Raw genomic sequence first — 27,386 nt, 5'->3', positions numbered from 1 at the left:
CATCAGTTTTAGCATTTAAAACATAACAATAAATTAAACTTTGTCATGTAAGTATCTCAACAAGTCTTGAGGCATCCTAAACCGTCGGAGCTCTTTATGTCTGTATGTGGAAAATCGTAATCCATTATTGAGAAACCAACCACTCCTTAACAATTTAATAGCCTTTTAAGGATGATCGGTAACTTTTATGCAAAATGGATGCTATAAAGAGCGTTCACCGATGACTCAAAAAAGAAGCAAGTAAAAAAAGCTTATAAATTTCTATTTATCGCAACAGGTAAGGTCAAATCGCAGATCAATCCTCTAAAACCTGTTGTTTATAGCATTTCAGATTGCGTAATTGTTGGATGAGCACAGCCCAGCCGCGTGGGCAGGTCCTTCATCTTAAGCCGGAGTAGTGCGACACCTATAAAAACCAAGGACATTCAACCAGGAGACCTGGCGATCAGATACATCAATTTACGATGTCATTAGCAACTAAATCACCGCTCAATAAATTATAGAATCGAAGATGTTCGTACTCAAACTAATTTCAATATCACAGTTTACCATAAAATCTATTGTTCACACATCAAAATGATAATAGTCATTAACGAAATAACTTTGACAAATAAGACATCGAAATGTCGATTGACCTTCTGATTACAATATTGTAATCTCCAATAGCAATAAAATAAATCTGTCGTGTCATCAATAATGTGAATATACGTAACATTCTTGAGTCATATTAAATTGCAAAGACATAGTTGTGTATGAGCGAAAATGAATAATTTTAAATGTATAATATCATGCATGATGATGCAGAAAGCATCATGAAAAATTCTCTCCAAATTAAACTACAATTAATTTTTCTTCACTTTGAAACATTTGCGTTGTAACTTTCACTGTGGAAATTAACGCGATGCTATTCCTTTTGAAGATTAAATTAAGGTAAAAGTAATTNATTGATCCGGCTCGAAGGACCATGAAGGGAATCAGGTATATTTTAAAGTAAAAATGCGAAATAATTTCAACAGACTTGTGTACTGATCGAATCCAACCGACAGAGAGTAAAACAAAAGAATGCCGTATGATTTTTCACTGTCACAATATCCAAATAGGTTTTATATCACTCGCGATCGCGAACAGAGGTACTAAGCGAAAAACTTTCGGCACTTTCTGAAAATGCACCTGTTCAATCCCCTCATAAATAAAAAGTTACACACTTGTTGAACACTGTTTTAAAGTGACATTTCCATACTAAACATGACTTTAAAACACTGTTTCAACGAGCGTGTTAGTTTTATGAGTAAAGTGGTAATTTATTATACTTAATTATACTTATTTATTACTATTCAAAATATGTACTTTATCTTTAAAAATGGAACTCCGGTAATTCAACCAGACATAAAAAACCACATTTTATAGACTTCTGCCAGCGCGCTTCAACTACACAGGAAATGGCGCGTCGTAGTTCATTGCCTAAGCTTTTTCTTAGGCGTGGAAGCTTTTTCACGTTATGACTCATCAAAGTCTTGTTTTTATTTTAAATGCGGCACATCATTAATCCTTATCTTAATAAGCTGTCCGTAAAACAGATGAGCTTTTTATAATTTAGACTTTATATCTACGTTTTTTTTTATTATGCTAAGCTAGTTTGGTATACTAAGGCTGAGTTGCACCAGCTTAAACCGTGACATTGACAATAACTGGTGCTTTTTGTATGAAGTTTGACAGATTTTTGACATTTGTCAAAGTTAAAGTAAGATGGTGCAACCCAGCCTAAGCTTGGTAAAGCTAGCTTTGTCTGCAACTTTGCACACGTGGGATTTCATTAATTTTCTTTTTTATTAGGTAAGTTATTTTTTATTCACTACAAATATTCCGTATATTCAACAACACCATTTGGAATGCGGTAAAGAAATGTAAAAAAAAATATTTTACATCGGATTTAAAGTTTTCATGCATGCTTTTATGACCTTCTTTATCACAAAGTTGAAGGTTTTTATTTGAAACCTGCACATTAATGTTGGGGCAGCATTGTGTCGATTATTGAGCCCATAAAAGGAATGTCGGATTTTATAACATTGCCGATAATACAAAAAGCACTGGTTCTTTTGGATCAGTGTCATTGACGTCACACATTAAGACCATTTAGGACCCTTGCGGTTAAAGTTAAGACAGTTAGTAACTTTGGTTTTTTTTAGTTGGGATATTGCCTACCTTTATCATCTTAATTTTAATCTTGTTTAGGATCGCGTACTTATCTACTAATACAAAAGAGATTTTCCAAATTTAGGTAGGCTGTTATTTGTCATCTGTAGAGAGGGCTCTCAATCTCATTCAATCAACACGGGCTTAAATAAAGTAACATTCGTGAGTTTAAATTTCAAAATCTCTTCAAGGACTGAATTGAAAACTTTCCCTTTAGTAACTTTGTCAGGACCCCACAAGATATATACGAGTACTTCAGATGCCTAGCCAATCTACAATTTCCTATTGAAGGAAATATTTTAGCTTTAATTAGAGTCCGCTGAAGACATAAGGTAAAAATATTCAAAAGAAATGAAATACAGAAATAGGTGTATTTACGTTTAAAGCTTTATTATCTACATATAATGAGTGGTTTAAAATTTAACAGAATTATCACAATATTGCACGACGGTGACCACAATCACGTGTCAATTATTCGATGGGTGGTTTACTGCCTGGGCGCGTTTTTGGCGATGTACTCGAGGGCGCGAGCGATCTGGGCGGGCACTGGGGGAGGGGTGGGGATGTGGGCTCCCTAGAAAAAAGAATTAAAAATTAGCAATTGAAGTTAAAATCTCATCCACCTCTTTTAATGGTTGGCAAGTTAGCTCATTGCAGACCAAACCTTACTATGCAGGAGTTGCAGTGGTGGGAAAGACAAGATTACCTCTACAAAAAGATATTAAAGAATCGATACCTTTCCATAAAATCTGATCTATGTTTTAGGTTCTAAATATCGTAAATATTTCAAAGAACATAATACCATAATAATATGTCTTTAGCTAAATAATGGCTATCATTATATTCTTTTGAGTGAAACATGCTTTTACAGTAATTAGTTAATTTTTACCTGAGGCTGGTATCCGTTCTCGTCGGCGACGTAGGAGATGGAGACCACCTCACCCTCGGGGGAGGTCCAAGAGAAGGATCCCTGGGCTACATCAGGCACGACTGGGGGGTTTCCTCCGAAGTTGCGGGGAGTTCCCTGCTCTTGGGCGGCGATACCGTTGTCAGTCTCGTAGCTAGAAAAAAATAAATGGAAATATTATAAGAGAAGGTATTTTTTAATTAAAAAAAAGTACACCATTGGATGGAACCAAGGTTCGTTTTGTACATCACGAGGTAAGTATGTGTATTTGATTTATGCGAGTTTACGTTATCGATTTAAAAGATTGTTACTGCAAACTGCGGTGTTTGCATTTATTTCGAAGTTTTGTAATAAAATCTTTACTAGTTCTGTAAACAATTAGTTAATATATTGTGTTCCGTCGAGAATGGAACTCATTATAAAATGACTTGTAAAATTCGCCTGCAGGGTATGTTTCTATGAGCAGTGTGACCTTTCAAAGCGTCTCATTACATTCGTGTAAGATTTAAATCGATCATCGTAAAATGGTTTTAGCAATTTTTTCGCATACAGTGGAGTAAAACGTTTTATATTCTATTTTGTGGACGCGATATTATATGTAAATATTTTTATTTTATGAACGAGAGCAGTAAAAATGAGTTTTGTTTTTTTCCTAAATACATTTTTAACATTAGGGCATTGTCCATTGTGAAGCTTTCATTGTTACCGACACAATAAATTGCAAAGTATATACTTTACCCCCAAAGTTATTACCTATTTGAACTCTGGCTTAAGTTGTCATTTAGTATGGAAATGTCATTTTAATCCAGTGTTCATCCTAGGTGTAACTTTTTATTAATAAGGGGGTTTAGTTTTAAGTTTATGGAAAAATGAAACTCACAAGTAGCTGTAGCTGCCGTCAGGGTTGATGTCGTTTCCGGACTTCAGGATGTTGGCGTTCCTGGCGTCTTGGTTGACGACGGCGCGGACTGGGTTGTAGGCGGGGGCGGCGACAGGGACAGGTGGGGGAGAGGGCTGGTAGCGGAAGGGGCTGGCTTTCTGGGCAGAACCGAAGGCGCTGGCGAAGGGACGTCCTGGGTTACGAAACTGGGCGTTCGCCGCAGCTACCACGCAGGCCAATACAACAATCTGAAGGGCGAGAGGAAATTATCAATCAGAACAAAAGCTTTTTAGTAGAGAACACGTAGCGGTAATTAACAGGAATTAATAATAGCGTTTATTTGCTCAAATGAGAAATGTATAAAATATCTTCTAACTTTTAATATTATGTATTTTTTATTTTGTTTTGCTTATTAGGACACCAAAACAATGCAAATAAATGCAACAAAAATCATTTAGAAATAAAAATATAATAAGGGAGTTGGATTTAATTTTGTTACTTGAGGGTGCAATACCAAAATTGGTATATTTTTTAAATTTGGTAAGTATACCAATACTTACAGCGAATTTCATTTTGAATTGCTAGCTTACTAGTAGCTTCGATGAACTAGTTTGAATGCGTGGAAAAAATTGTGCGCTAGCTTTATATATCATCGATGGATCCACCCACTTTAGGAGCCGAATTGCAATAACATTTAAATAATTTGACGCCGAGACTGAGAAACGTTATCAAATAACACTTGGACCAGCTATGGTATTGACCATAATGTTTCATAAGGTCACTCTTGAAAACATTAATCAATTAGAATTAGTCTTCCAAATAAAAGATGCGCCGTTTTACTGATATCAGGCGGCATGAAATAATTTTATCGAGGTTAAAATCATTATCTTTTGAAACGTTTGTTCATTTTGCTATCGAAAAGCTTGAATACAAGTAAACTTCATATTATTTTGTTGCATTTTAAAAACACCTCTTAGATATAAACAATTTTACTTTCCAAATATTGAAACAATATTTTCTTTTCCATTCTTACTTTTTTTAACAATTTCTGTCATCGATAAGTTAATATTGCAATAACTTACATTAGACTAGCTGTTTTACGTTATTTTCTTTGAAGATACAGCTGTTGAATTTAAAACTGATTATATTATTACCTTTGTTGTTATGTTTTGCATACGATTTGGTACTAATTAATTAACTAATTCTGCACATACCAAGAAATATTTATTGGAAGAAAATCACTTTAGTTTTTGTAAAAAAAATCCTAACAAGCAATGCTTGCAACTGCACCACCACAAACATGAATTTTCTACTAAGGGATAATATTCTAATTTATCGAATTAAAATATTACATAATTTTAACTTTAACCTTTCTCATCCTTAAACTTCCTACCCTGTGATAGATCTTCGTCTATATGAAGTTGATTGTACAATGATTTTAGTTGTAGGTTTCGTTCCCCGAACAATACAAATATTTGTGTATAAAGATAATAGTGTACAGAATAAAATTCTTTTTGGACCACAACAAGACATTATGATCTTGGTCTGCATCTCACCTGATGGAAAGTTTAATCAAGGAGGAATAAGAAGCGAGTTTCACCCAGAATCCTCCCGGCCACAAATCCCGATCAGACGACTTTATATTTCAAAGTCCATAATAATTAGTAATTTTCTTAACATTAGTAATGTTTTTTCCAAATGCGAGATATTATGTAATAAAAAAATGTGACTTTGTTTAATGAATTGCCTAAAAATTTAACCTGAGACTATCAACATGAAAATTAAATTATCTACGGTTGTCTTTTTTTTAGATTCTGAATTATTTACGATTATCAACCTTGGTATAATGTAATGTTTGAATAATAAATGTAGCAGTTCTGATTCAAAACTTTTGCGTTATTATAAATATTATAATATTCTAAAACTAAATTAGGATAACGTAGCGACCCAAAGTAAGTCTTAGCCTCCGACAATAAAAATCTCTACTCTGGTCTGCGTCATCTCTAGTCATTTATGGAGATCGAGCAGGTCTTAGTGACTTTGCTGGGAAGACTTCAAGCGGTAACTACTGGGACAACCTTATATGACGGCCTCTAGGTCGTCCCAATTACGCTTGCTTCGCCAGACGATCCCATTCTTTCCAAATGTCTGAGCCAGCTTCTATTCCGCCAATTTATTCTAAAATTCTACTTACTTATTTATTCTAAAATAACTTAGAATTATAATTTTGCATTGCAGTTCTAATTCCTACTCTTTTTCATACCTCTTTGTTCACCTCAATCACAATCACACCTCATGGCTTACCATGACGATGTTGTGTGTGATAATGTTGAGACTTTGGATGCAGTACGCTTACTGAATAAATACCTATTAGATGTTTTATGAAGACACCCATATTATTAGAAAAATATAAATAAATCTGAGGCAGAACCTGTTTAAGACCATGCGATTGATTCGAATGGAATTAAACACTACATGGATAGTTATAATCGTTAATTTAATACATTCTTATTAGTCATTTCATCTTATAACCTGTTTCAAAACGGTCCGCGGTCTTTCAACTTTAACCCTAAACCTATTGAAATTTGTTAATTTCGCTTCATATCATTAAATTATATAAATAGCGAAAAAAGTTGTAAGCATTTCAATTTCTTTAAAAAGAATACGTCTTAAAGCTAGATCGTGTTCGGAAATGCATTATTAACTTTTTTCTATCAAAATATCTTCACTAATCTATTTAAACTTATCAAGCCGCTGATAGCTTGTAAAATATCAAATTTTATATAAATTATGGCCTCTGAAAATAACATTATCTACAAAGTTCTAGAATCTGCGAATATTCGCGTTTTTTTTTTCAGCCCAAAGTCACTTCACTGCTTCGCTTTGAATTCTTCATAAAAACATAGACACTCAACACATCTACCAAAGATAATGTAGGTAATAGGTATGTAACGTAACTATGATTTTTACAATTGCTTCACGTAGCCGTCAATCTTTTTTCTGGTATTCAAGTTTTGCCATTTTACGGCTGAGTTGCATCATCTTACTTTAACTTTGACAAACGTCAAAAAGCTGTCAAACTCCATACTAACACACCGGTTGACGTTAAAGTTACGGTCAAAGTTAGGTGGTGCAAGTCAGCCTAAATGTCATACTCGTACCGTACATTAATAATATACTTACTATATCTACAACTAGTACATGAAATGTGTATCTATTGAGATATAAATAATATTAACAAATTGAAAATTTTGAACTAAAATAATATTAGGTCTCTACATTTGCAATTTATTGTCGTTTTGTTTTAGAGATTTAAACTCATATTTCCATACAAACAGTTTTGCTTTTTAAACCTATGTATCATTTTATTTATCCTAAATTATATGAATTACCTACCCATAAATTTTATTAATTTTAATGTTGTGGTAAATAAATTGGGTAAGTAGTTATATACGACAACCTTATTGTAAGACACCAATAATTCTTGTACTCAACTTCTTTAAAAGAACCCCCAATTCTAGCCCGTAATTTTTACTACGTTATAAATAACTGTAAATAATTTTTGAAGCTGTAAAATATGTCAATTGATTTGGTGTTTCAGCCACAAGACGTATACTGCTGAAAATATGCCTCTTATGATTTTTAGACTGGCCGGTTGGTAGCGGCCTGCATTCAGCGCTTTTCTGCAACCTTTATGTAGGTATTTTTTTGGGTTAGTATGATACTATATAGACGTTGGGAATAATAATAAATACATCATTCTCATCCGTCATACTTTTATTCAATGAAATTGTGTATTAACACACTAGTTACAATTATAATAATTAATCACTCTTTATCTGAATTTAAGTAACTTAGACTATATTATGTTACGTGTCTTATGTCTATTTCTTCAGCTGGCCGCTTCTAGCGAGGTAATCCAGGGCCTTCAAGATTGCTGGCGGTGTGGGGGGAGGCGTGGGGATACCCGAACCCTGGTGATGAACATAACACATATTACAAGTAACAAAATACAACAAATTCACAGTTTTCTATAAGATCACTCTATTATACAGCTATGCTGTTGAAACAGAAACTTTGCCGTAAATGATTTTAAAACTTTGCTTAGTTTGGGACTAGAAGCGTAGTGTAAAATGTTCAAGGATATTTATTAGTAGGGTAAACCGATATTCATTAGACGCTGCCAGTCATTGGACAAAACACTCATTGAATGTCCTAAATGAATATTCCTTCACATGCATATTATCACTTGGCACTTAACGCCTTTTATCTCTATCAGTCGGAATCTCTTAGTTGTTGAAATAGAAATGATATTATTTTTAATTCAATAAATAACTGTCCAATAACTCCATTAAGTGTCCCATGATTGGCAGTTTACCCTATGTATTAGTAGTACTCTTTAAATATTTATATTTTGAACTACCATGATAGAGTCTTCTTTAACAGTGGTTTAACCACCAGTAGTCTTAAAATGATGCCCTGCATCACACCTATCAAATAGTACAACGAAGAAGCATCTCTTCTTTACCCTATTATTATAACTATAAAAAATAAAAAATCAATATTCATACCGATGCCTGGTAGCCGTTCTCATCGGCAATGTAAGAGATGCTGTTAGCTTGACCGTCTGGAGTGTAGAAGCTGTAGTAGCCCTGGCTAACCACTGGGACTACTGGAGGGTTACCACCGAAATTACGGGGTTCTCCTTGCCCGCCCACGGCTATGCCATTGCTGGTCTCGAATCTGATGAAAAACATAAACGTCAGCTGTTTTAGTACAGTTATGCTTTTAATTTTTCTGCCCTCTCATAATTTTTTTAGTCCTATCAGCGATTTGATACAAACATTTGACAAGTGCTGAGAGGAAGCGGCTCGCCGCAACAAACTCACTCTACAAATAATAAAATGAATCATAAAAATATAATATGAAATGTGATAACATACGAAAATTTGTAGGAGCCATCAGGTTGGGCGTCATTCTCAAATTTGACGATTTCGGCTGCCTGGTCGGCGCTGTCTGAGGATGCCACAGCCAAGGCGGCGACTAAAACCATCTAGAAAAAAAATTAAGTTATGACACGAAAAGTTAAATGTACGAGTAATGCCCAAGAAAATATACCATCAATGATTTAAAACTTTCATGGAGTAAAAACCATTTCAAGCCAAAAACGCATCTCTCATTAATCACTATCTCATATATCAATTTCAGTTAAATAAGAAAAAAATCCGGTCAATTAAATAAAAGAATCTTACCAAAAACTTCATTTTGGTACAGTCGACTTGATGATGTCCTGTTGACCGATAACTAACTGAATGATGAAAAAAATATATTTTTTTACTTTTATAAGTTTGCGTAGTCAATTTACGCAACTTCGCATTATTATTGTTGTGCATTTGCATTAATCGTATTAAATTAATAAAGATGTGACATTTACAACATAACCAGATCAAAATTTGTTTGAAACGCAATTTATGACATAAATGATAGGATATGCTAATATAAGTATCTACAAAAGGCACCATTTGAGCTATATGCAATATTTGTGTTACAATACCAACGGATGCGGTTGCATAGTTTATGCAAAAATTTTAAACATCTATTTAAATTGCATAAAACACTCATACTTTGACATTTGCCGCAGCAGAATTATATTTTTTCACGATTGTTACACCAATTTCAATGTCCCGAACAAATCAGAACGTTCTGTAGCGACTAGGAAATAGATGATCAATGATCATACCTACTTAAATATAATTATTTTGGAAACTGACACTATACCTTTAACGAGATTCGAATCTGCACCCTCAGCTTTTGTAGTTCAGCATACTACGGATTTTAATTAATTAATTAGTCTATATCAAGTTTGAATAAATAATTAAAATTATGAATACTTAATTGTTATCCTAAGTATAAATATAAAAACCAAAGTCCTGACTTATTCAGATACTGACTGTTCATCGTTCAGTCTAAACTTATTTGGTGAGACATAGAGTTAGTATACTTATACCTATCGTGTAATAATTTATACAACAATTAATTTAAATGCACCAGAAAACTTGGTGACTCTGTCTCCGCTTGTCAAAGGCTTTTATGGAAGCTCTTGAGTAATCATTTTTTTTATTAATCAATTTATAATATTAGTAAGATTACAAAAATGTCAGTTTCCAGTCCACTGACGTGGAAATCCATTATTAGCTTCGTAGCTATGAAATTGTGTGTTGTTTTATATTGGTTTAATTTTATTAGTCAACCCCATGGAGACAATTTTCGGATAATAAACAAAGAATTTAAAAAGCCTTTTTTTAAGGAAAGACAAACTAAATACTAATGACTATAAATACTAAAAAATATTAATTTTCAGGTTAAGCTTTCTCAGGACTGAATTTCATAATACTAGAAGAATAGAGTTTGTTTCAGCAGAAAATAAAAACAAAAACCAGTGGTGTGGCACCACATTGGGCATAATTGTGGAAATACCACTGATTAATTAATAACTTAATGTAATACGTAGTCTTTTGCAAGTTCAAAATAAACGTTTTGGTAAATAAAAACGGGCAAAATGGATTGAAAATTAAAAGTAGTCCGAGGTGTTTTACGTGAAAAACTATCAGCAATTTAGAGACGATAGATACTCTAAGCATACCTAGGGTGTTACATCTTTTTTGTGGATTTTAATAACTGAGATAAACTCCTTTTTCAAACTAACTTAATGAACCGCTGTAGGCCGTAGAGATAGGTAAAAGCCGTTTAGGTATGTGCCAAACAATAATAAAACATAAAGTGCGCCTAATTTGGTTTATGTAAGTTTTAAATATATAAGAGTAAAAAGTTCAATCTATAGGTAGGTATAGGCCCAAAAATTTAAAAAAAACTCTGGAATCAAGAATTTGTCACTGTAATAATTGATATAATTTTCATATGAATCATTCAAAAATTACATTGCCATTAATCAAACTCGATATCTAGGCATTTGTTATTTTTCGTAGAGTTTCAAAGGTTACTGATTGTGTTTCTGATGATCATTGGAGTAATTAGTTAGGTACCTTAGTTTTAACTGATAAAGATACTACTGAGGCTGAAATTATTTTTCCCTCTCGAATGTCACTTAAACCCGAAACTCACGACTTAGAACCTTCTTTTGAACATGAGTTATTTTTATAGCTTTATAACGAGAACTGCGGTGTCGTTAAATGGCCCAGGTAAGGGCATAAACCCAAAAAATATTCCGAAAAGGTGTCAGATTATGGGTATATTAAATTATAAAGTTTAAGAAGTTTAAGTAGTCAAAAGAATGAAAATAATCGTGCTTGTAAAAGTTTATTTTAGCAAATTACTGACTGCTTGGTTTCATCTCGAGTCTGATCTTCTCAAATGCATGATAACTAACTATGATTTCTATTCTTATAATAAAATACACAATTCGGAATCAATACTCTCATAATATTAGTTACACGACAATTAAACAACCATATAAATAGCTTCTCGTTTATTTTAAAAATACTGAATCGTTTCTTTTGTATTTGTATTAATTAAATTAATAATACATCGTCAAAAATATTCTTAAGGTAAATGCGCGCCTCTGGGGTGGAAGCCGTTTTCGTCGGCCGTGTAGTCCACTCGGTACTTCAGACCATCGTCGCCCACGTATTCGTAAAAACCACTTGCTCTGGTTCCTCCTCCATTAACGGCGTCCACAACGCCTACCTCCTGGGCCGCAATACCATTTTCGGTTTCATATAAGTAGCGATAAGAGTTGGCGTCGACGTCGGTATCCTGCTTGATGATTCTGGCGTAGGCCTCGTTTGAATAAGGGTGAGCTTTAGCATAAACGGGAACGCTCACTGGTACTGCTTTAGGAGCGATCACGACAGATTTCGGTGCAGCCGAGTATACAATCGGTTTTGGTGTAGCAGAGTACACGAATGGCTTCACTGGAGCGGAGTACACTACGGGCCTAGGCGTCGACGCATACGCGATGGGGCTGACCGTCGATACCACGGGAGCTACTGAAGACACTACAGGGCTAATCGTAGACACCACAGGCACCACTGGAGGCCGGTAGGTGACAGCAGACAATGAAGATCCGAATGGGTATTGTTCGAAACTGAAATAGAAAAAACAAACATCTCAACTCACATAATTACTATGTGTGTTAGTTTTGATTCAAGGTGTTTCAAGAAAGAAAGTAGTCATTATACTCGTAGCTACAAAAAAAGTTTGTGAGAAATACGAAAGTAATTCATATTGGTTAGATTGCCTCAAATATCTATTAGTTTAAAGTGAGGAGTTCTAAAATAATGTCCCTGCTCATCTTTAATAGGCAATACGCTTAGATGTGAAATGTAAGCATCAAAACTCCAAAGCGTTTACCAATTCTTTGACTAAAGTAAAAAAAATATTATCACGACTGAGTGTTCTAAAACCCATTATTATTCAGGAATAATTACCCGCTTTCGGCTTCATAGTTGACGAAGGGAGTCAATATCTGCTGATACGGAGTCTGTGCCTTAACAATGACTGGTTGATACGCGGAGTAGATAGAGTCGTATTTGCCGTTCGGCGTGATCACGCTGTCGAAATATCTGTTGTCTACGGTGCTGTAGTATTTGTAGGTCCTATCCTTAGCTCCGTAGTAGCGACCTTCGTTAGTGGGTTTGTAGCTACCGTCGTCAGTCCCATACTTTCCTGGGTGGTATTGACCGTCGTCTTCAGCAGTACTGAAGTTCAGCAAGGCCAATGCCAGAAAAGCAATCTGTCAAGAAAAACTAGAGTCATTAACCAAACTCATTAATACTATTCTAAAACACTAATGTCAGCCTAAAAATCAAAATGTATGACCCCAAAACAGTCCATCCAAAATCAGGATCGCAGATCAACTTTTTGCCTAAAAGCGAGGAATCATATTTTGTATCCAACAATCCGGCTTATCAAATCCTACAATTTGCAAATCAAACTGGAAAATCACTAAAACTCACCGCTACAGACTTCATGGTTATCGTTAAAGAATCGAATGATACAGTCCAACTCCTGCTGTATCTTTTTATACAGTCGTCAAAATCGAAAATGGAGTATTTATTGCAAGAATCTATTGAGTCGAATTGCAGAAAATGTAAATTTTATTTGTTAAGCTGGCATTCAGATCGACTTATTTGGATCACACGGTGATATATCGCCGCGACCACGCCCGAGTACAGAATTAGATCATAGAGGCGATCAGCCTTCGCTCGTCCTTCCGTCAACAGACTCATCCATATATTTCGTACATTATTTCGAAAAACTTGCTCGAGACAATACTTTATAGGTGGTTTATGGTAATATAGAGGCACACTACATCATTAGCGTTAATTTGACACAAATGGCGTTTTAATTCAATTTACAAAAGATGTCACTAAAATCTATGAATTTTTCATTGTTATTGAACACTGCGTAACGTTTTTAACAATTCGCGAATTCTATAAATATTACTTTAAAATGTTTTAAATTACCTATCGATCTATATATTTATCACTATCTTTAACAACGAATATCAGTCCAATATCTATAATAACAAAATGTTTACTCGTCTCTGTAAAAAAAACTACGAACCTATAATAATGTGTATATAGAGAAAAGGAAAATGTACAGGCTGTTCTTGTAAAGATTTTCACTAAAACCTAGTCATTTTGTTATACCATCTCAGTTTTTCCTCAATACCACTACAAACTAAGTTGTTTCCCACTTAGGTTTCCCTGAATAACATGTTTTCAAAAAGTAGAGAATATTGCATGTGTTGTATGTGAAAAATAAGTAAGAATAAGACTTGAGTGTACAATGTAGTACTACGGTACCTTTTATCATCATCATCAACATTTCAGCCAAAGAAGTTCATGTACAGTCGCGGAATGAAAAAGTTCGTCACCTTAGTGTCGGTTTTCGCTTGCACTAGGTACTGTAAGAGTCAAACCTGCCAACATAACCGTGCAAGAAACAGTGCTGCTAACATTTAAATAAATATGACGTTTGCTAACGAAATAAGGTTTTGCTTGTTTATTTTTCTATCCCATCAGTGCAATGCAATGATGACATTGACCAATAATTGACAATAGTTTTTTTTATTTAATCGAAATAATAATGGCAGGTTGAACCAACAAGAAGGTTTTAGTTTATCAATCATAATATTCTTCTTGACAAGATAAATCGTCAAACAACTTTGATCTGAATAATTTTGAACTTTACTGACGAACAGTTAAAGATTATTTTCTCTAACTCGAGATTATTCTGTAACTTAGTTTCAAAAGGTAATATGTGCTCGCGATTCGTTGAAGGAATCAATTTGAAAACTGACGAACCTTTTCATTCCGTGACTGTACAAAGATGTCCCTCAAGGATTTCCACAACGACCGGTCCTGAATGTGGCAGCTTTTTATGTTCTACGAGTATATGCTTACTTACTTTGACATCTTAAGCATTGCAAACAAAATGTTGTAATTTTCAGGGACAACAAATTGGAACTATAAATATTAAATATTTGTACCTAATACGACCCATGTTTTTTAAACAATTGAAATTAATAATAGATCATTAACTAAGATAGAACATAATATAACTAATTTAAATTAATTACAATGTAAGATATCTTAGTCTAAACGTTGATATATCATTCAGGACACCCTGTATAAATATGACTCCTGACTACCAGTTTGTATAGAATTGATCCTCTCCAAATTTCATCCAACCTTGCTCTACATTGTTCTCATCCGCATACATGAAATAAAATCGGATAATATTCATGATGGCAACATTTTTGGAATAGGTAATTGCCCATTGAAATGCAAAGTTACCATTTCGGGCCTACCTGTTCGATTCTCCCACACGCAACATCTCTATATATACCTACCATTATCCTTCTTTGACTTATTTATTCTGTGTTTTTGTCAGGCTTTGTACATAATACACACTTTTTGTTTCCTATAAAATGTAGAAGTCTTGAAATACTTATAAGAAAAATATTTTTTCAGTGCTTTTTTGATAGTATCATATTATGATGATAATAGAGACGTAATAATTTAAGAAATAGGTTTTTTTTTCAATTGTCTGAATAAGTACTTTTTTTTTATTTCTCTTAAATAAAAAATGAAACAACCACATCACTCTAGCTTACATCATTTTATTTCCGTATAAATATTTAAATAGCATTCAGTATACATTCAAAGGTTATACAATTTTCATAGGCTTTCAAATAAATTAATTTCAATTAAACAGTCATTATTCTGTAATTTCTACAACTCTTACAAATACTTCGTATTCTAATTTAATTTTAGTGCTTAGTGAGTTTTTGACAGTATTAAGTATTTTAGATCCCTTATAGCCGTAGTACGTGCCTACTTTTTCCGATTTGTTTAATTCCAATCGAGGTGGGTACCTGAAACAAAAGAATTGTATTATTAAACGAGCATTTTCTAGATCGCTCCATCATCGATCACGCACGCCTACACATCTTGAGTAAGATTAAAATCAAGAATAATTACAATAAAATACCAACTATTACAAAGTATTGCTCTATGACATTTATGATACAAATCGTAGCTTCGTTTGAAACCACAAAAGTATGGAGAATTTTTGCTAACTCAAAATAAATAAATTGCATATTAAGTTACGTTTAAAAGTTTCAAGCTTAAGATTTGTAACTTTAAGCTGGTTCAATACGACTTCGCCCGAACAGTTCTGAGAAAGGTAATCACAATAAAAACTTACTGAGTCACAAATTCGCCGTCTTCTTGATTCGGTGACAGATAGTGGCATTTAACAGCAGATTCCTTATCAGCGTGCACTTGACTGTAATGATTCGAGCTTCCTTCAGAGGTTTCCCCAAACAAGTTTTCTGTTGATACATATTTGTCTACTAAAGCCTTTATTACTTTGTGAATGTAGGGGTATCTCTCGGCGTAAATTTTATGTCCAATATACTCAATTCTCTGTGATTCATCAATGCCATCAGGACCGTTGGGTCCATTACCTCCGTAAGAGCCATCCCCTCCATTCCCACCGTTGCCTCCAAACCCACCCGAAGGACCTTCCTTATGAATGTATGGAAACGCTGGATATAATGTGTTTCTGTAAATATAGGTATATTTCCCCTCATCACCAGGGATGTATTTGCCCTCATCTAGCGGCCTATAGTATTTACCGTCATCGTTGACTCTATATTTTTTTGGGCTATATTTACCATCGTCGAACGCTTTACATTGTATAGCTACTACCAACAACAGGATCAACATCTGAAAAAAAAACACCATTTTTGATTTGAGATCCAATGACACATTAATTTTTATTATCATTCTATTCGAAAAGCATTTTTACTACCAAAAAACCAGTAAAAGGATGTGAATAGATCAAATCGTCATTTTATCTGATTTAGTTCAAATACAAAATAGGGTAACTATACACCATTTGTTGAATATTAAATAACTTGCAAAAAAAATTTAACCTCTATGCAAGTAATTCCTTAGTAAAATTGTTAAAGTCTTTACCTGTTTGAGTAACATTTTCACCCGTCTTGACAAAATCCGCCATAACTGTTTTTTTTTAGTGTTTCCTATTGTAAATTATAAATCTACTGTACATTGNAAAAAAAACATTTTTGTATTTGAGATCCAATTACACATGTTTGATTAATTTTTATTATCATTCTTTTCGGAAGGCAGTTTTACTACCAAAAAGCCAGTAAAAGAATGTGAATAGATCAAATCGTTATTTTATCTGACTTTTATTTCAAATAAAATATATCTGGGTGCCTGGCATCCATAACTAAACGCAAAAAATATTTTACGACTTGACGACATACAAAAAAAAATGTCTGTTGACCGGCTTACGATGATGTCACTTATGAAAAATTTGTGGGGAATTTCCCTTTNAATAACTTGCAAAAAAAATTTAACCTCTAAGCAAGTAATTCCTTAGTAAAATTGTTAAAGTCTTTACCTGTTTGAGTAACATTTTCACCCGTCTTGACAAAATCCGCCATAACTGTTTTTTTTTAGGGTTTCTTATTGTAAATTATAAATCTACTGTACATTGATCTCGGAGCCATCTACTTAGTAAATTCAAATCTAACTAGAGTGATTCAAAGTCAGCACCTAACAATATTATTCTTAAAGCGGGCAATCACTACCAGTGGGCAATCACTCTCTGGTTTACCCTATCTTTGTGGCCTTGCACCCATAACTAAACGCAAAAAATATTTTACGACATGACGACATACAAAAAAAATTGTCAGTTGACCAGCTTAAGATGATGTCACTTAAAAAAAATGGTGGGGAATTTCCCTTTGCCATCCCTTCTTACTTTCAACTTTGTTGCGAAGAGGTAAGCGTTAAATTCTTCAAGAATCGACCTTTTTCACTGTCTGATATTTCAACCAGATTTTATTGCCGCGTGCTTGGTCCTTGCACCTCACCGTTTTAATGATAAGTTGTCATTGAAAAACCGTAACATTAACTTTAGTGGGATAAGGTTACATATCGACTCTAACGGTGCAACAAAAAATATGCGGTGATTGAACTTCCTTGTTGGGATTGGCAAATAAATAAATGATGCTACATGCAATACTTGGCATTTGAGACAAACGGCATAAGCAAGGATCCGTTACTCGTTTTATGAATCACTGCTTAATCTTTTAGAACTTGATTTTGAATTGAAAAAATCCACTCTTATAGGTAGGAACTTGACGACTGTAAATTAGTTATATTGGTAAAGTCTATTTCTAAAGATGTCATCGGGTGACACGGTAGAGCCTCCGCCAAGTCGAGCAAAATAGCGGCCCGGCTGTATCTTTTTCTTGAAACAGCACAGGCCATTTTCGACCCCCTATAACTTCATTGTGGATAAAACAAGAAGCCTGAATCAGGCCTGTTCATCTCCGCGAGTTTACATCGAAAACAAAACACGCACGATGGCCCACCTACAGGATACTATTCGACAAGGCCTCACATACGAGCGAACATTGACTCACGCACGCGTATTCTTGTGTATGATGGAAGAAAATAAAGAAAATGGTGTACTAAATACTGTGCAGTATTTAACTGCCTAAATAATAATAAAAACACAGAATGTACTTTTTTAAGTTGCCTCAAGACACTGAGAGGTAAATAAGTAGTTAATATTATTCATGATAATTCATGCTAAATCATGTATTTCCTCCGCCATTTTCCGCAGTTTGGCACCTCACGTCACATCATTTTACCGAAGTCAGCCCTATAGCTTCGGCGCAGTGCCGATCACTGACGTTTGTCAACAAAATGGTGCTTGACTCTTGAGACAAGCTAAATTACACCATATTGTTAATGACATTGAGCATACATTTTTTTAAATACCTTCGCGAAGTAAAACTTCTGTACGTAGCTGCGTAGTACTTATTATTATTCTGTGCCTGAATTTTAAGTAATTTACAATTAGGAAGTCCATACAATGTTTTCTTCCGAAGGTGAAAACAAATCGTTGAAAATTATTGCTTTACTTTCCTATATCGAGTACTGGGTATTGATGATTTTATCAATTGGTAAGTATAATATTATAAATAAATAAACTATCGTAACTATCACACTTGAACAAATATAAGTGATAAGTATCACTTCAATTTGTTTATTGTTACAGCAGACAAATCACACAAAAATAGAATAAAGATATTATAACTTTCTCCTACAGTAGGATTCGAACTCGCTGCCTCTCTACTCGCTGCTACAAAACCTCTTTAAACCAGCAAGTCACACAAGACCACAATTTTTCGCACCCATTTCTCTCAAATAATCTCTACAAAACTTGCAATCGTAGTTTTGGGTTGATCAAGAAACAATACTCGATAGGGCCCAGCTCTCTCACTCTCTTTTGCAAAATATAAATGACATATTTCTGTAAAGCAATCTACCTATCTAAAATGGTTTACAATACACACTTCCTACTACCAAATTTAGTAAGTCACAAAGCTCTTCAAAACTAAATGTCATCATCACAAATTGATAGACATTTAAAAAGTTTTTATGATTTTATGTAGATTTAAATGACTTAATCTACCCTGCTTCGTTTACGACTATTAACTCAATATCTCCTTTGTGAACGAATTTAAGAGAAGCGTTTTATTTTGTATTCGTATAATAATTCCTTTAAAGTAAGAAGCTACTAAATTTTTATAAAAAAAACTCACTCTTGACGATTGCTTCATGCTGAGTGGCGGTCGATTCTTCACTGTTATCAATAAATCACTAAGAATCACTGTCAGTAGCTTCCACCACAGATTATCGAGTAGATCTGAAACTGGAACAGGAAGACAAGTTAAGCCTGTATTATTCAGATACAGAATAGCCATCAGCCTGAGATAATGGCGCTTCTTTTGCATCTAATTAACATTTAAACACTTAATAAATTAGATTTTAGACATACCGAATTGTGGAACTCCTATCAAGGTGTGACGAGGTCAGATTGAAGAATTAGCATATTTTCAAATTTATTGAGATGAATCGGAGCGTCAGCGGAGCACCTTTGGTCGCTCACTCGCACAGAATGTGCGCGGTCCTGTGCAGTGCCCGATTTGAGACGACCGACTGCATGAGAGTCGTAACTCTCATATGGAATGCGTACGGGATCCGCTTCACACATCGATTTGCATAAAACAAAAATGAATTTTCAAATGCAACAATATGTGTAGGCACTGCATTCCTGATGTCTTAGTTTATTTACATTTAAATTGAGATGGCACGGGTATTCTCGTCCTCAGAGCCGAGTTCCTAGAATAATGGATATTATAAGCAACGGGTAGTAATTGGTAAGATATTTAAGCGCCTATCAGTATTCAAATTGTAATGAAGATTATCTTTTATACCTCGTATGATATGATTAGTAAAGTATGACTTATTATCATTTTATCTAAGCAAATAAGATAGGTTTCTACAATCAATCTAAGAGCATTTATTTAGAAGAGCAAATTGGAAATAGAGTTACCTAAATGGTTTAAATTCAAATTTATTTTCTTTATTAGTATGTAATGATATATTTTTGTTTCATTATATCAGTCACATACTGGGAAATTGCTTTAATTTTATGCCTATCACACACCTATGATAAGTGTCGAACTTAACTTTGTATTCGTTCGATACTTTAGAAGGACTTGACCTACGAATTATTTTTTAGTTAATGTTGCAACAAAAACAAAAGACGACTACGCGTGTTGATTAATTGTAATCCGATAGAAAAACATTTATAATTCAGTAATTTATTCTATGACGAAACGTTAAAACTATTGATTTTATCTAAATTGATTCACTATGATGTACAAAAAATAAGATATTGTTCCATAAACTGGTTCCGCGTATTGGTTTGAATAAAGTTCCCACAAAACAGTAGCATTCGTTCATTGTGTAATATATTTTATTAACATAAATCGGTAACAGCATCATTTATGAATAAAAATATTGTTGGTATAAAAGTTTTAAAGATTTTTCATTACATTGTAATTTGTTCATTCATTAATAGATCATAAGCTCTACCTTAAAAAGTTCTCAGTTAGTTCTCACTTTGGGCTAAAAAAAGACTTTGATTTATTATAATATACTAGCTTTCCGCCCGCGGCTTAGCCCTCGTGGAATTTTGTCTGTCACAGAAAAACAATATCGCGCGCGTATTTGCTCACCGTTTAGACCTACCCTGGACTACGGCAAACATTTTAAAACCAAAATCAGCTCAATCGGCCCAGACGTTCTCGAGTTTTAATCAGACTAACGAACATCAATTCATTTTTATTTATATAGATAGATAGATAGACTAGCGGCCGCCCGCGACTTCGTACGCGTGGATCCCGTTTTACCCCCTTCATTTATCTTACGCGGTTTAGATTTTTTCATACAAATGTTTTTTCCCGCTAACACCCGTTCCCGTGGGAATTTTGAAATATCCTGTTGTAACTAAGCTTTTAATTTTCTAAGGTACATGCAGTCCAAATTTCAAGCGTCTAACTTAAGCGGTTTAGATTTTTCATACAAAAGGATTTTCCCGCTAATTCCCGTTCCTGTAAGAATTTCGGGAATTCCTTGTTGTAACTAACCTTTAAGTTTATTAAGGTACCTACATGCCAAATTTTAAGCGTCTAACTTAAGCGGTTTAGATTTTTCATACAAAAGGATTTTCCCGCTAATTCCTGTTCACGTGGGAATTCCTAAGTATACTATAACCTGCCCGGGAGTATGAAGAATAATTGTACCAAGTTTCGTTAAAATCCCTCGAGTAGTTTTTGTTTCTATAAGGAACATACAGACGGACAGACAGACAGACAGACAGACTGACAGACAAAAATTTTACTGATTGCATTTTTGGCATCAGTATCGGTCACTAATCACCCCCCGATAGTTAATTTGGAAACATATTTCATGTACAACATTGACCTCTCTACAGATTTATTATAAGTATATAGAAAACTAAGTCAAAACCTGTGCTTCAGACGAGAAAAGCTTAAACGTTTAATATTAAGGCTGACTTACACCACCTTATTTTAACCGTAACAATAACATTATCCAATGCTTTTTGAATGGGCTTTGACAGATTTTTGACGTTTTGACAAACTTTTACTTTACAAAGTAAGATGGTGCAACTCAGCCTAAGTAGGTAATACTCCATTAACTAGTTAAATAAATTTAAATATATGAAAGTTATTTCTTTTAATAGCTCCTCACAATGACACATCGTCAAGCGAAGACAATACGTCAGTAATTCAGTATCCATCTTGATAATGCCAAGTCCGGGATGACAACATTCCATCTGATTATCAAAATTATATGAAATCGATCTTTTTTCATACATTTTATCGTTTAACTGCCATTTTATACAAAATCCTTCTCTTGTAGGAGTGATTTATAGACTTGACAGAAACATTAACCAAATGAATAATTAATATTGGTTGACCAAGTTTTTTTGACATTTAGCCGTAAGATGAACCTGAACTATTATTTGTATTATGCATAATGTATACCTATGAGTAAACAATCTTATTATAGTCATTTCAGGAAGTATATTAGGTATATCATATTACAATATAATTATGTAATATAGCAATTATTATCAGCTTGTTTTTTCCACTGTTCGATTCTGATTCTGATAGAAAAATCTCATGAAAGTGGTGTAAATAGGACTTAAGTGAAAATTAAAAGTTAAATTTTAACAACAAAGCTAATTTCACTACTTTTGTACTCTGAACGCGACAACCAATATCGACAGCGAAAATTAAGTAGGTACTATCGTTGTCATCATAGCTGAAATTCAATAAGCTTGTACTAAAATCGGTGTGAATTAGATTTCACATAATTTTAAAACTCAATGACTCAGCTCAGTTTTTTATTTGGGATTGGTTGGGAGTGGATAATAGATATGAACCACCAATATTAAATAAAAATACTCGTTTATTTTTACTAGGTATTTATTTACAACTACGATTATTGCACAGGTCAGGTTAACTACTAAGATGATCGTGTTAAACTTAACATAGTTTAGTTTTGAGAACAAGGTACAACCAACTATTTACATGACTAATAAGGTCACTGGGCAAGACTTAAATCAAATAGGACTAGTTCTGGATTACTTGGGCAAGTGAGCGCCGCTGGGCTGGAAGCCGTTCTCATCGGCGATGTAGTCTACCCTGTAGGTGATGCCGTCAGGCGCGACGAACTCGTAGAATCCCTTGACTCTGATGCCTTCGTTTTCGTTGTCAATCTTTTCAACTTTGCCGGCTTCCTCAGCGAGAATCTTGTTCTCGGTTTCGTAGAGGTAGTGGTATCCCTCAGGTTCGACGTCGTTTTCGAAACGGATGATACCGAACTTGTAGTCGTAGTGGCCAGCACCAGAGGCGGTGCCGCTTCCGGCACTGCCGCTGTATTGGACGGGCTTGCTGGCTCCGGAGCCGGAGCCCTTGCCGAAGCCTGAGCTAGCAGAGGCGCCAGCGGACGCGCCGCCGAAGGCACTAGCACCAGCGCCGCTGCCGAAGGCACCAGCTCCAGAGCCGCTGCCGAAGCCACCAGCACCAGAACCGCTGCTTGCTCCACCAGAGTAAGCGCCTCCGCTAGAAAAATAAAACAAAACAGTTAAATTTCGCACAGCGCCGGCCGCGGTCCTCGTCATCCCTTTAGTCGTAACTTTCACATTATGTGGGCTACCATTTAAAAAGAGTTAAATGTTAATTTATATGTATATGTTCTCTAAGTTAAATCTTACCTCTTGTCGCCCTTGTATTTGCCACCGTCGTTGGGTTCAGGCTTGTAGGCTCCACCAGGGCCGCCGGGTCCTCCCTTGTCTGAAGAACCGGAGTAGAAGCCTCCGGGACCTCCCTTGTCGGAGGAACCGCTGTAGAAGCCACCAGCAGCACCGCGGTCACCACGGTCACCGCTAGTAAAGAAAAAACATAACTACAATTAGACAAAATCTCTACAAAAAAGTCTGCGTCCTGCAATTCACATTTTCTTTTACTCCATCACAGCAACTCTTATGTAACCGACTAAACAGACCCTGTTTTATGGCTATTGAACCAAATATTTAGAGATGTGAACCAATGACCTTTGGTGTGTAGCTCGGATATCTAGAATACATTAGCCTAAATGCAGCGTTTCCATTTTCCTGTTCAACTTATACTTTCAATGGAAACTGGATCTAGATTCAATAGTATTATTAGCTCTTTAAGTAGGTTAATGACCAAAAACATCTAGAGCTTCTTTTTTATTCTGAACTCTTCCTTCGAAACACAAACCATGAAGCATTCTTGAACAATTTAGCATTGCGAAATTCAGGACAATCCTATATTCAACGATGAGCGTCCTATGTCTGAAAATGTTCATAATAATGAAGATTTGAGTTTAATTCTTCCAACTGGGGTTTCTAGTCCAGTCCCGGTTTTTAACTTTTTTCCCGAAATTGAACACACTGGACATGGCAACATTAGTTACCACCAGCAACACTTCCCGACTCTATTTGACTGATATTTAGCTGATAGAAACTGCTTATTGGTATTAAGTTATTTCTACGAGTGATATAAAGAGTAAATAGCGCAGCATTAAAGAACTTAGTTTGAGTTGCACCACCTAACTTTGACCGTAACTACATTATAACGATAACCGATGTTTTTTGTATGGAGTTTGACAGATTTTTTACTTTTGTTAAAGTCAAATTGAGGTGGTTCAACCGAGCCTTAAAGTATTACGTACTTGTAAGCGCCAGAGCCGTCCGGGACGTAACGTCCGGAGTTGTCTTTGCTGGGGTCGTAGCGTCCGGAGTTGTCGACGTAGCGTCCTGGGTTGTAGCGGCTTGGGTCATAGGCGGCGGGGTTGTATCGGCCCGCGGAAGAGGACGCGGTCGCTGAAGCGCTGGCTACATTGTAACGACCAGCGTTGCTCGCGAATTTGTTGGAGCCAAACTGGAAAGGCTTGAACCTAAAAATACAAAAGAACACTTGTTTTTCAGGATACATCATTTCATAGGACACACGATGTTACTATAATTTTTCTTAATGATTGTTTTCAGACTATTCTATGAACTAGGTAACTTAACTCGCATATCTAAAACTGCTGTAAATATCTAAGAGAGCATTAAAACATTAAAAAACAATACAAATTAATGTAAAGCCACGTAGTACTTACGGTGAATCAGCCGCCAACACGGCTGACACTGTGACACAAAGTACCTGTAAAAATTAATTCGTTTTTAGTATGCATTCACATTTCATGTGACTGTTATTAATCTATTACTTAGCTTAATGGCTTTTTGTATTTATAAAATTTAGCTCATACTTTATTTTCCCAAATTATATAATTTACTGCATTGTATTTTAATTAATATCATCAGTGGTCCGCAGGACTCACCAGAAGGCTCCGCATTTCTGTGTCTGTCAAGTAAGGCTAACAGAGTGTTCTTTTTTTAACGTTATATTGCCTTATATACTGTTTTTCACTAATTCGATGTAAAACTAATTCTTCTATCCTGCTCGTCTCATTTATAATGTGAGATCTGACGCTTTATTCATACAGCGCATCTCAATCTTTGCCTCAATGAAGACTTTGATAAATAACCTCGGACATTTCAATGGCAAATTAATCCAAAAGAATATCACAAGTAATTCTAATCCAAAAGATGAAATAATCCATTATAAATTAGGTAATAGATTAGATACCTACCTCATCGGTTCTTCAAAGTCGAATATCATTACACTTCATTATAACGCCCTTTTTTCATTGGACATTGATCATCTTAAGCCATTCAAAACTTTAATTTTGCTTGGTTTATTCCGGCAAGAATATCATGGGCATTTTTTAGAGAATCACTCATGAATAATAATTTGCTAATATTCATTCATATTTTTAGCTGAAATTGCGTACCACCTGTTGAAAACTTGAAAAGTATTTGTTTCAAATCCCCAACAATGTAAGTATCTATGATTGTAGTGAATAACAAGCGACACTCAGACTGAAAACATAGTCGCAAACTTTATTACTCATCATATCTAAGACGGGTAAATAAATAAAATACATATTTAGTATTAACATAAGATCATTGAACTACGTAAATAATATTCTGTAAAGTACGTTGTCGCCGTCAACAGCCACAACCGATAATGCTGTCCCGAACTATGTTTCTGAAATAGGCTTACAGGTATTAATGGACTGACCTGTAGGTACACGGTTAGTAGTAGTTTCGCACGATTTTCCTTCGCACGAATTCGCACCCGTTTTTAATACTTTTGAAAAATCCGGGCGAAACGCCTACTAAAAAAAATATTATTGAAAGGGGGGACGTTTCGCACATTTGTGCGAAGGAAAATTGTGCAAAACTACTACTAACCCAAATAATTTGATATTTTTACAAATTGAAAAAATATCCTCTTTTTTCTCTATTAAAGGTTGGTATTTTTATTGCAAATCATCTTCCTTATTTTATTTTTCTTTAGGCATTCCTATGGTAAGGTTAGGTGGATTGAAAAGTTTGTTACCTAAAAAAACATTTGACTGACTTAAGTTATACATTTGAAAGACAGAAGTTTGAGAACCGATCACTACTAATTAATTATATGATGAACCATTCTCACCATTAGTAGGTATACATAAAAATCGACCTGACCAGTCCACATACAACGTAGAATACAATGCTGATCTGTTGCCAGTCACTGTCGCCAAGGTTATCATGTCAAAAGTTTGTTGGTTAAATGTTATTTTTGTCATGTAAATCAGTTTTTCTCGTCTATCTTGTCATTACGTCATTGGGAGCACATTTTTATTTAACCTGCTTGGTTATATCCGGAATAGTCACTTGTGGCGAGACCTTTTGACTTTTGAATATCCACAGTTTACATTTTTGTCTTCAAATTGCTTTTAGCACTGCTATAAAACTCATTAAAATACAATGGCATATTGCTTTTGTATAAATATTTAATGGAATATTAGTATTTTTTGATGGTTAAACTGTTATCGTGGTTGTTTCTTTGGTAATTCTGTTGATTTTAAATATTATTTATTGCCTTAATAAAATCCATTGCCTACTAATCAATAGATTACACATTGAAAATTGTTTTAAATGGGAAATAAACAATCAATTTGATTTAAATGTGTTCATTTAGTTTGAATCAATCAATAGTATTTTGCTACTGGATATTGAATTTGTATTAATGATGTTTACTTTATCATGATACATCATCAATTTAAAATATATTTTATTTTATATTTATAATTCATTGATAAACGCTATTCAAGGCAAATAAAAACTTACCAGAGCTTTGTAAGGGTCCATGATAAAATCGAACTTAAAAGCACAGAAGTTGCGTATTAACTACGTACCGACACAATATTGCTTACGGTCTACAATTGTATGCTTCTCGGTTCGATGTGCTTCTTATACTGGACCCTACAGTACATCAGTTGTATCATTGCCTATGTATATGTTGTGAATTGAAATCTGTGATGTGTCAATGCCAGAATTAGGTATATCTTATTTACTTAGCGAAACATTTTGTATCTTTGAATTTAAATTACTAACACTCGCAAATAAAGGTACTATATTATAGCTTAATTAATCAGTTAGACTAGGCGAAGACCACCGATTTTTAGTTGGCAGATAGTTGTGCCCGACTTTAAATTGTATGAACAATCGGCCAAATCGAATTAATGTGCGCACTTCCATACATGCCCAATGCCCATACTGATTAACTGCCCGACTAAACTATCGGGTGACAAAAAATCGATGGTCTGCGATTAGGCTTAAACAGAATCTAAATATTGAAACAAAAAAGGATCGAATATGATCTATTTTCGATTAAGCTAGGGTAAATGATCGCTTTATAGCACATGTTAAAGCAAAAATGTCCGCAAAAAAATGAAGATAACAATATTTAATTAATAATTGCGCAATCAGCAT

The 27,386-nt window shown here is 34.6% G+C and overlaps 4 protein-coding genes across 4 annotated transcripts; all 4 read right to left on the bottom strand.

The window, feature by feature from the left end:
- Positions 1-2,589: 2,589 nt before the first annotated feature.
- CPR38 (cuticular protein RR-1 motif 38) lies at positions 2,590-9,334 on the bottom strand. The gene is made up of 8 exons (XM_028307865.1): positions 9,233-9,334; positions 8,924-9,033; positions 8,552-8,723; positions 7,868-7,954; positions 4,541-4,561; positions 3,981-4,228; positions 3,083-3,254; positions 2,590-2,767 (listed from the first exon to the last, which is right to left on the bottom strand). The coding sequence occupies exons 1-8, from the start codon at positions 9,242-9,244 to the stop codon at positions 2,681-2,683; spliced, it is 909 nt and encodes a 302-aa protein (XP_028163666.1). The 5' UTR covers positions 9,245-9,334; the 3' UTR covers positions 2,590-2,680.
- A 2,117-nt stretch (positions 9,335-11,451) lies between these two features.
- CPR40 (cuticular protein RR-1 motif 40) lies at positions 11,452-13,041 on the bottom strand. Its single transcript, XM_028307891.1, has 3 exons — positions 12,956-13,041; positions 12,428-12,732; positions 11,452-12,084 (listed from the first exon to the last, which is right to left on the bottom strand). Exons 1-3 carry the CDS (start codon positions 12,968-12,970, stop codon positions 11,541-11,543), a joined length of 864 nt encoding a protein of 287 aa, XP_028163692.1. The 5' UTR covers positions 12,971-13,041; the 3' UTR covers positions 11,452-11,540.
- Positions 13,042-15,176: 2,135 nt separating this feature from the next.
- Positions 15,177-19,563, bottom strand: CPG21 (cuticular protein glycine-rich 21). Its single transcript, XM_028307895.1, has 4 exons — positions 19,395-19,563; positions 19,159-19,268; positions 15,714-16,237; positions 15,177-15,381 (listed from the first exon to the last, which is right to left on the bottom strand). Exons 2-4 carry the CDS (start codon positions 19,174-19,176, stop codon positions 15,225-15,227), a joined length of 699 nt encoding a protein of 232 aa, XP_028163696.1. The 5' UTR covers positions 19,177-19,268; positions 19,395-19,563; the 3' UTR covers positions 15,177-15,224.
- Positions 19,564-22,379: 2,816 nt separating this feature from the next.
- CPR41 (cuticular protein RR-1 motif 41) lies at positions 22,380-24,921 on the bottom strand. The gene is made up of 5 exons (XM_028307919.1): positions 24,845-24,921; positions 24,623-24,666; positions 24,191-24,415; positions 23,208-23,378; positions 22,380-23,055 (listed from the first exon to the last, which is right to left on the bottom strand). The coding sequence occupies exons 1-5, from the start codon at positions 24,857-24,859 to the stop codon at positions 22,575-22,577; spliced, it is 936 nt and encodes a 311-aa protein (XP_028163720.1). The 5' UTR covers positions 24,860-24,921; the 3' UTR covers positions 22,380-22,574.
- Between the last annotated feature and the right edge of the window lie 2,465 nt (positions 24,922-27,386).

This window comes from Ostrinia furnacalis, unplaced genomic scaffold (genome assembly GCF_004193835.3).
Source record: "Ostrinia furnacalis isolate ACB-3 unplaced genomic scaffold, ASM419383v2 OfSCF2357, whole genome shotgun sequence".
NCBI classification, from domain to species: Eukaryota; Metazoa; Arthropoda; class Insecta; order Lepidoptera; family Crambidae; genus Ostrinia; species Ostrinia furnacalis.
Note: the sequence above shows the minus strand (reverse complement) of the source record. Positions and strands in the feature narration are given on the sequence as shown.

What these genes read in the sequence shown, in the direction of transcription:
- CPR38 (XM_028307865.1), bottom strand. An exon ending in GATGGCTCCTACAAATTTTC is followed by an intron (nt 8,724 to 8,923) that starts GTATGTTATCAC and finishes GTTTTTCATCAG; the next exon opens with ATTCGAGACCAGCAATGGCA. An exon ending in AGAACGGCTACCAGGCATCG is followed by an intron (nt 7,955 to 8,551) that starts GTATGAATATTG and finishes GTTCATCACCAG; the next exon opens with GGTTCGGGTATCCCCACGCC.
- CPR40 (XM_028307891.1), bottom strand. An exon ending in AACTATGAAGCCGAAAGCGG is followed by an intron (nt 12,085 to 12,427) that starts GTAATTATTCCT and finishes TTTCTATTTCAG; the next exon opens with TTTCGAACAATACCCATTCG.
- CPG21 (XM_028307895.1), bottom strand. An exon ending in GACGGCGAATTTGTGACTCA is followed by an intron (nt 15,382 to 15,713) that starts GTAAGTTTTTAT and finishes CTTTTGTTTCAG; the next exon opens with GTACCCACCTCGATTGGAAT.
- CPR41 (XM_028307919.1), bottom strand. An exon ending in GTGTTGGCGGCTGATTCACC is followed by an intron (nt 24,416 to 24,622) that starts GTAAGTACTACG and finishes TTGTATTTTTAG; the next exon opens with GTTCAAGCCTTTCCAGTTTG. An exon ending in AAATACAAGGGCGACAAGAG is followed by an intron (nt 23,056 to 23,207) that starts GTAAGATTTAAC and finishes TTATTTTTCTAG; the next exon opens with CGGAGGCGCTTACTCTGGTG.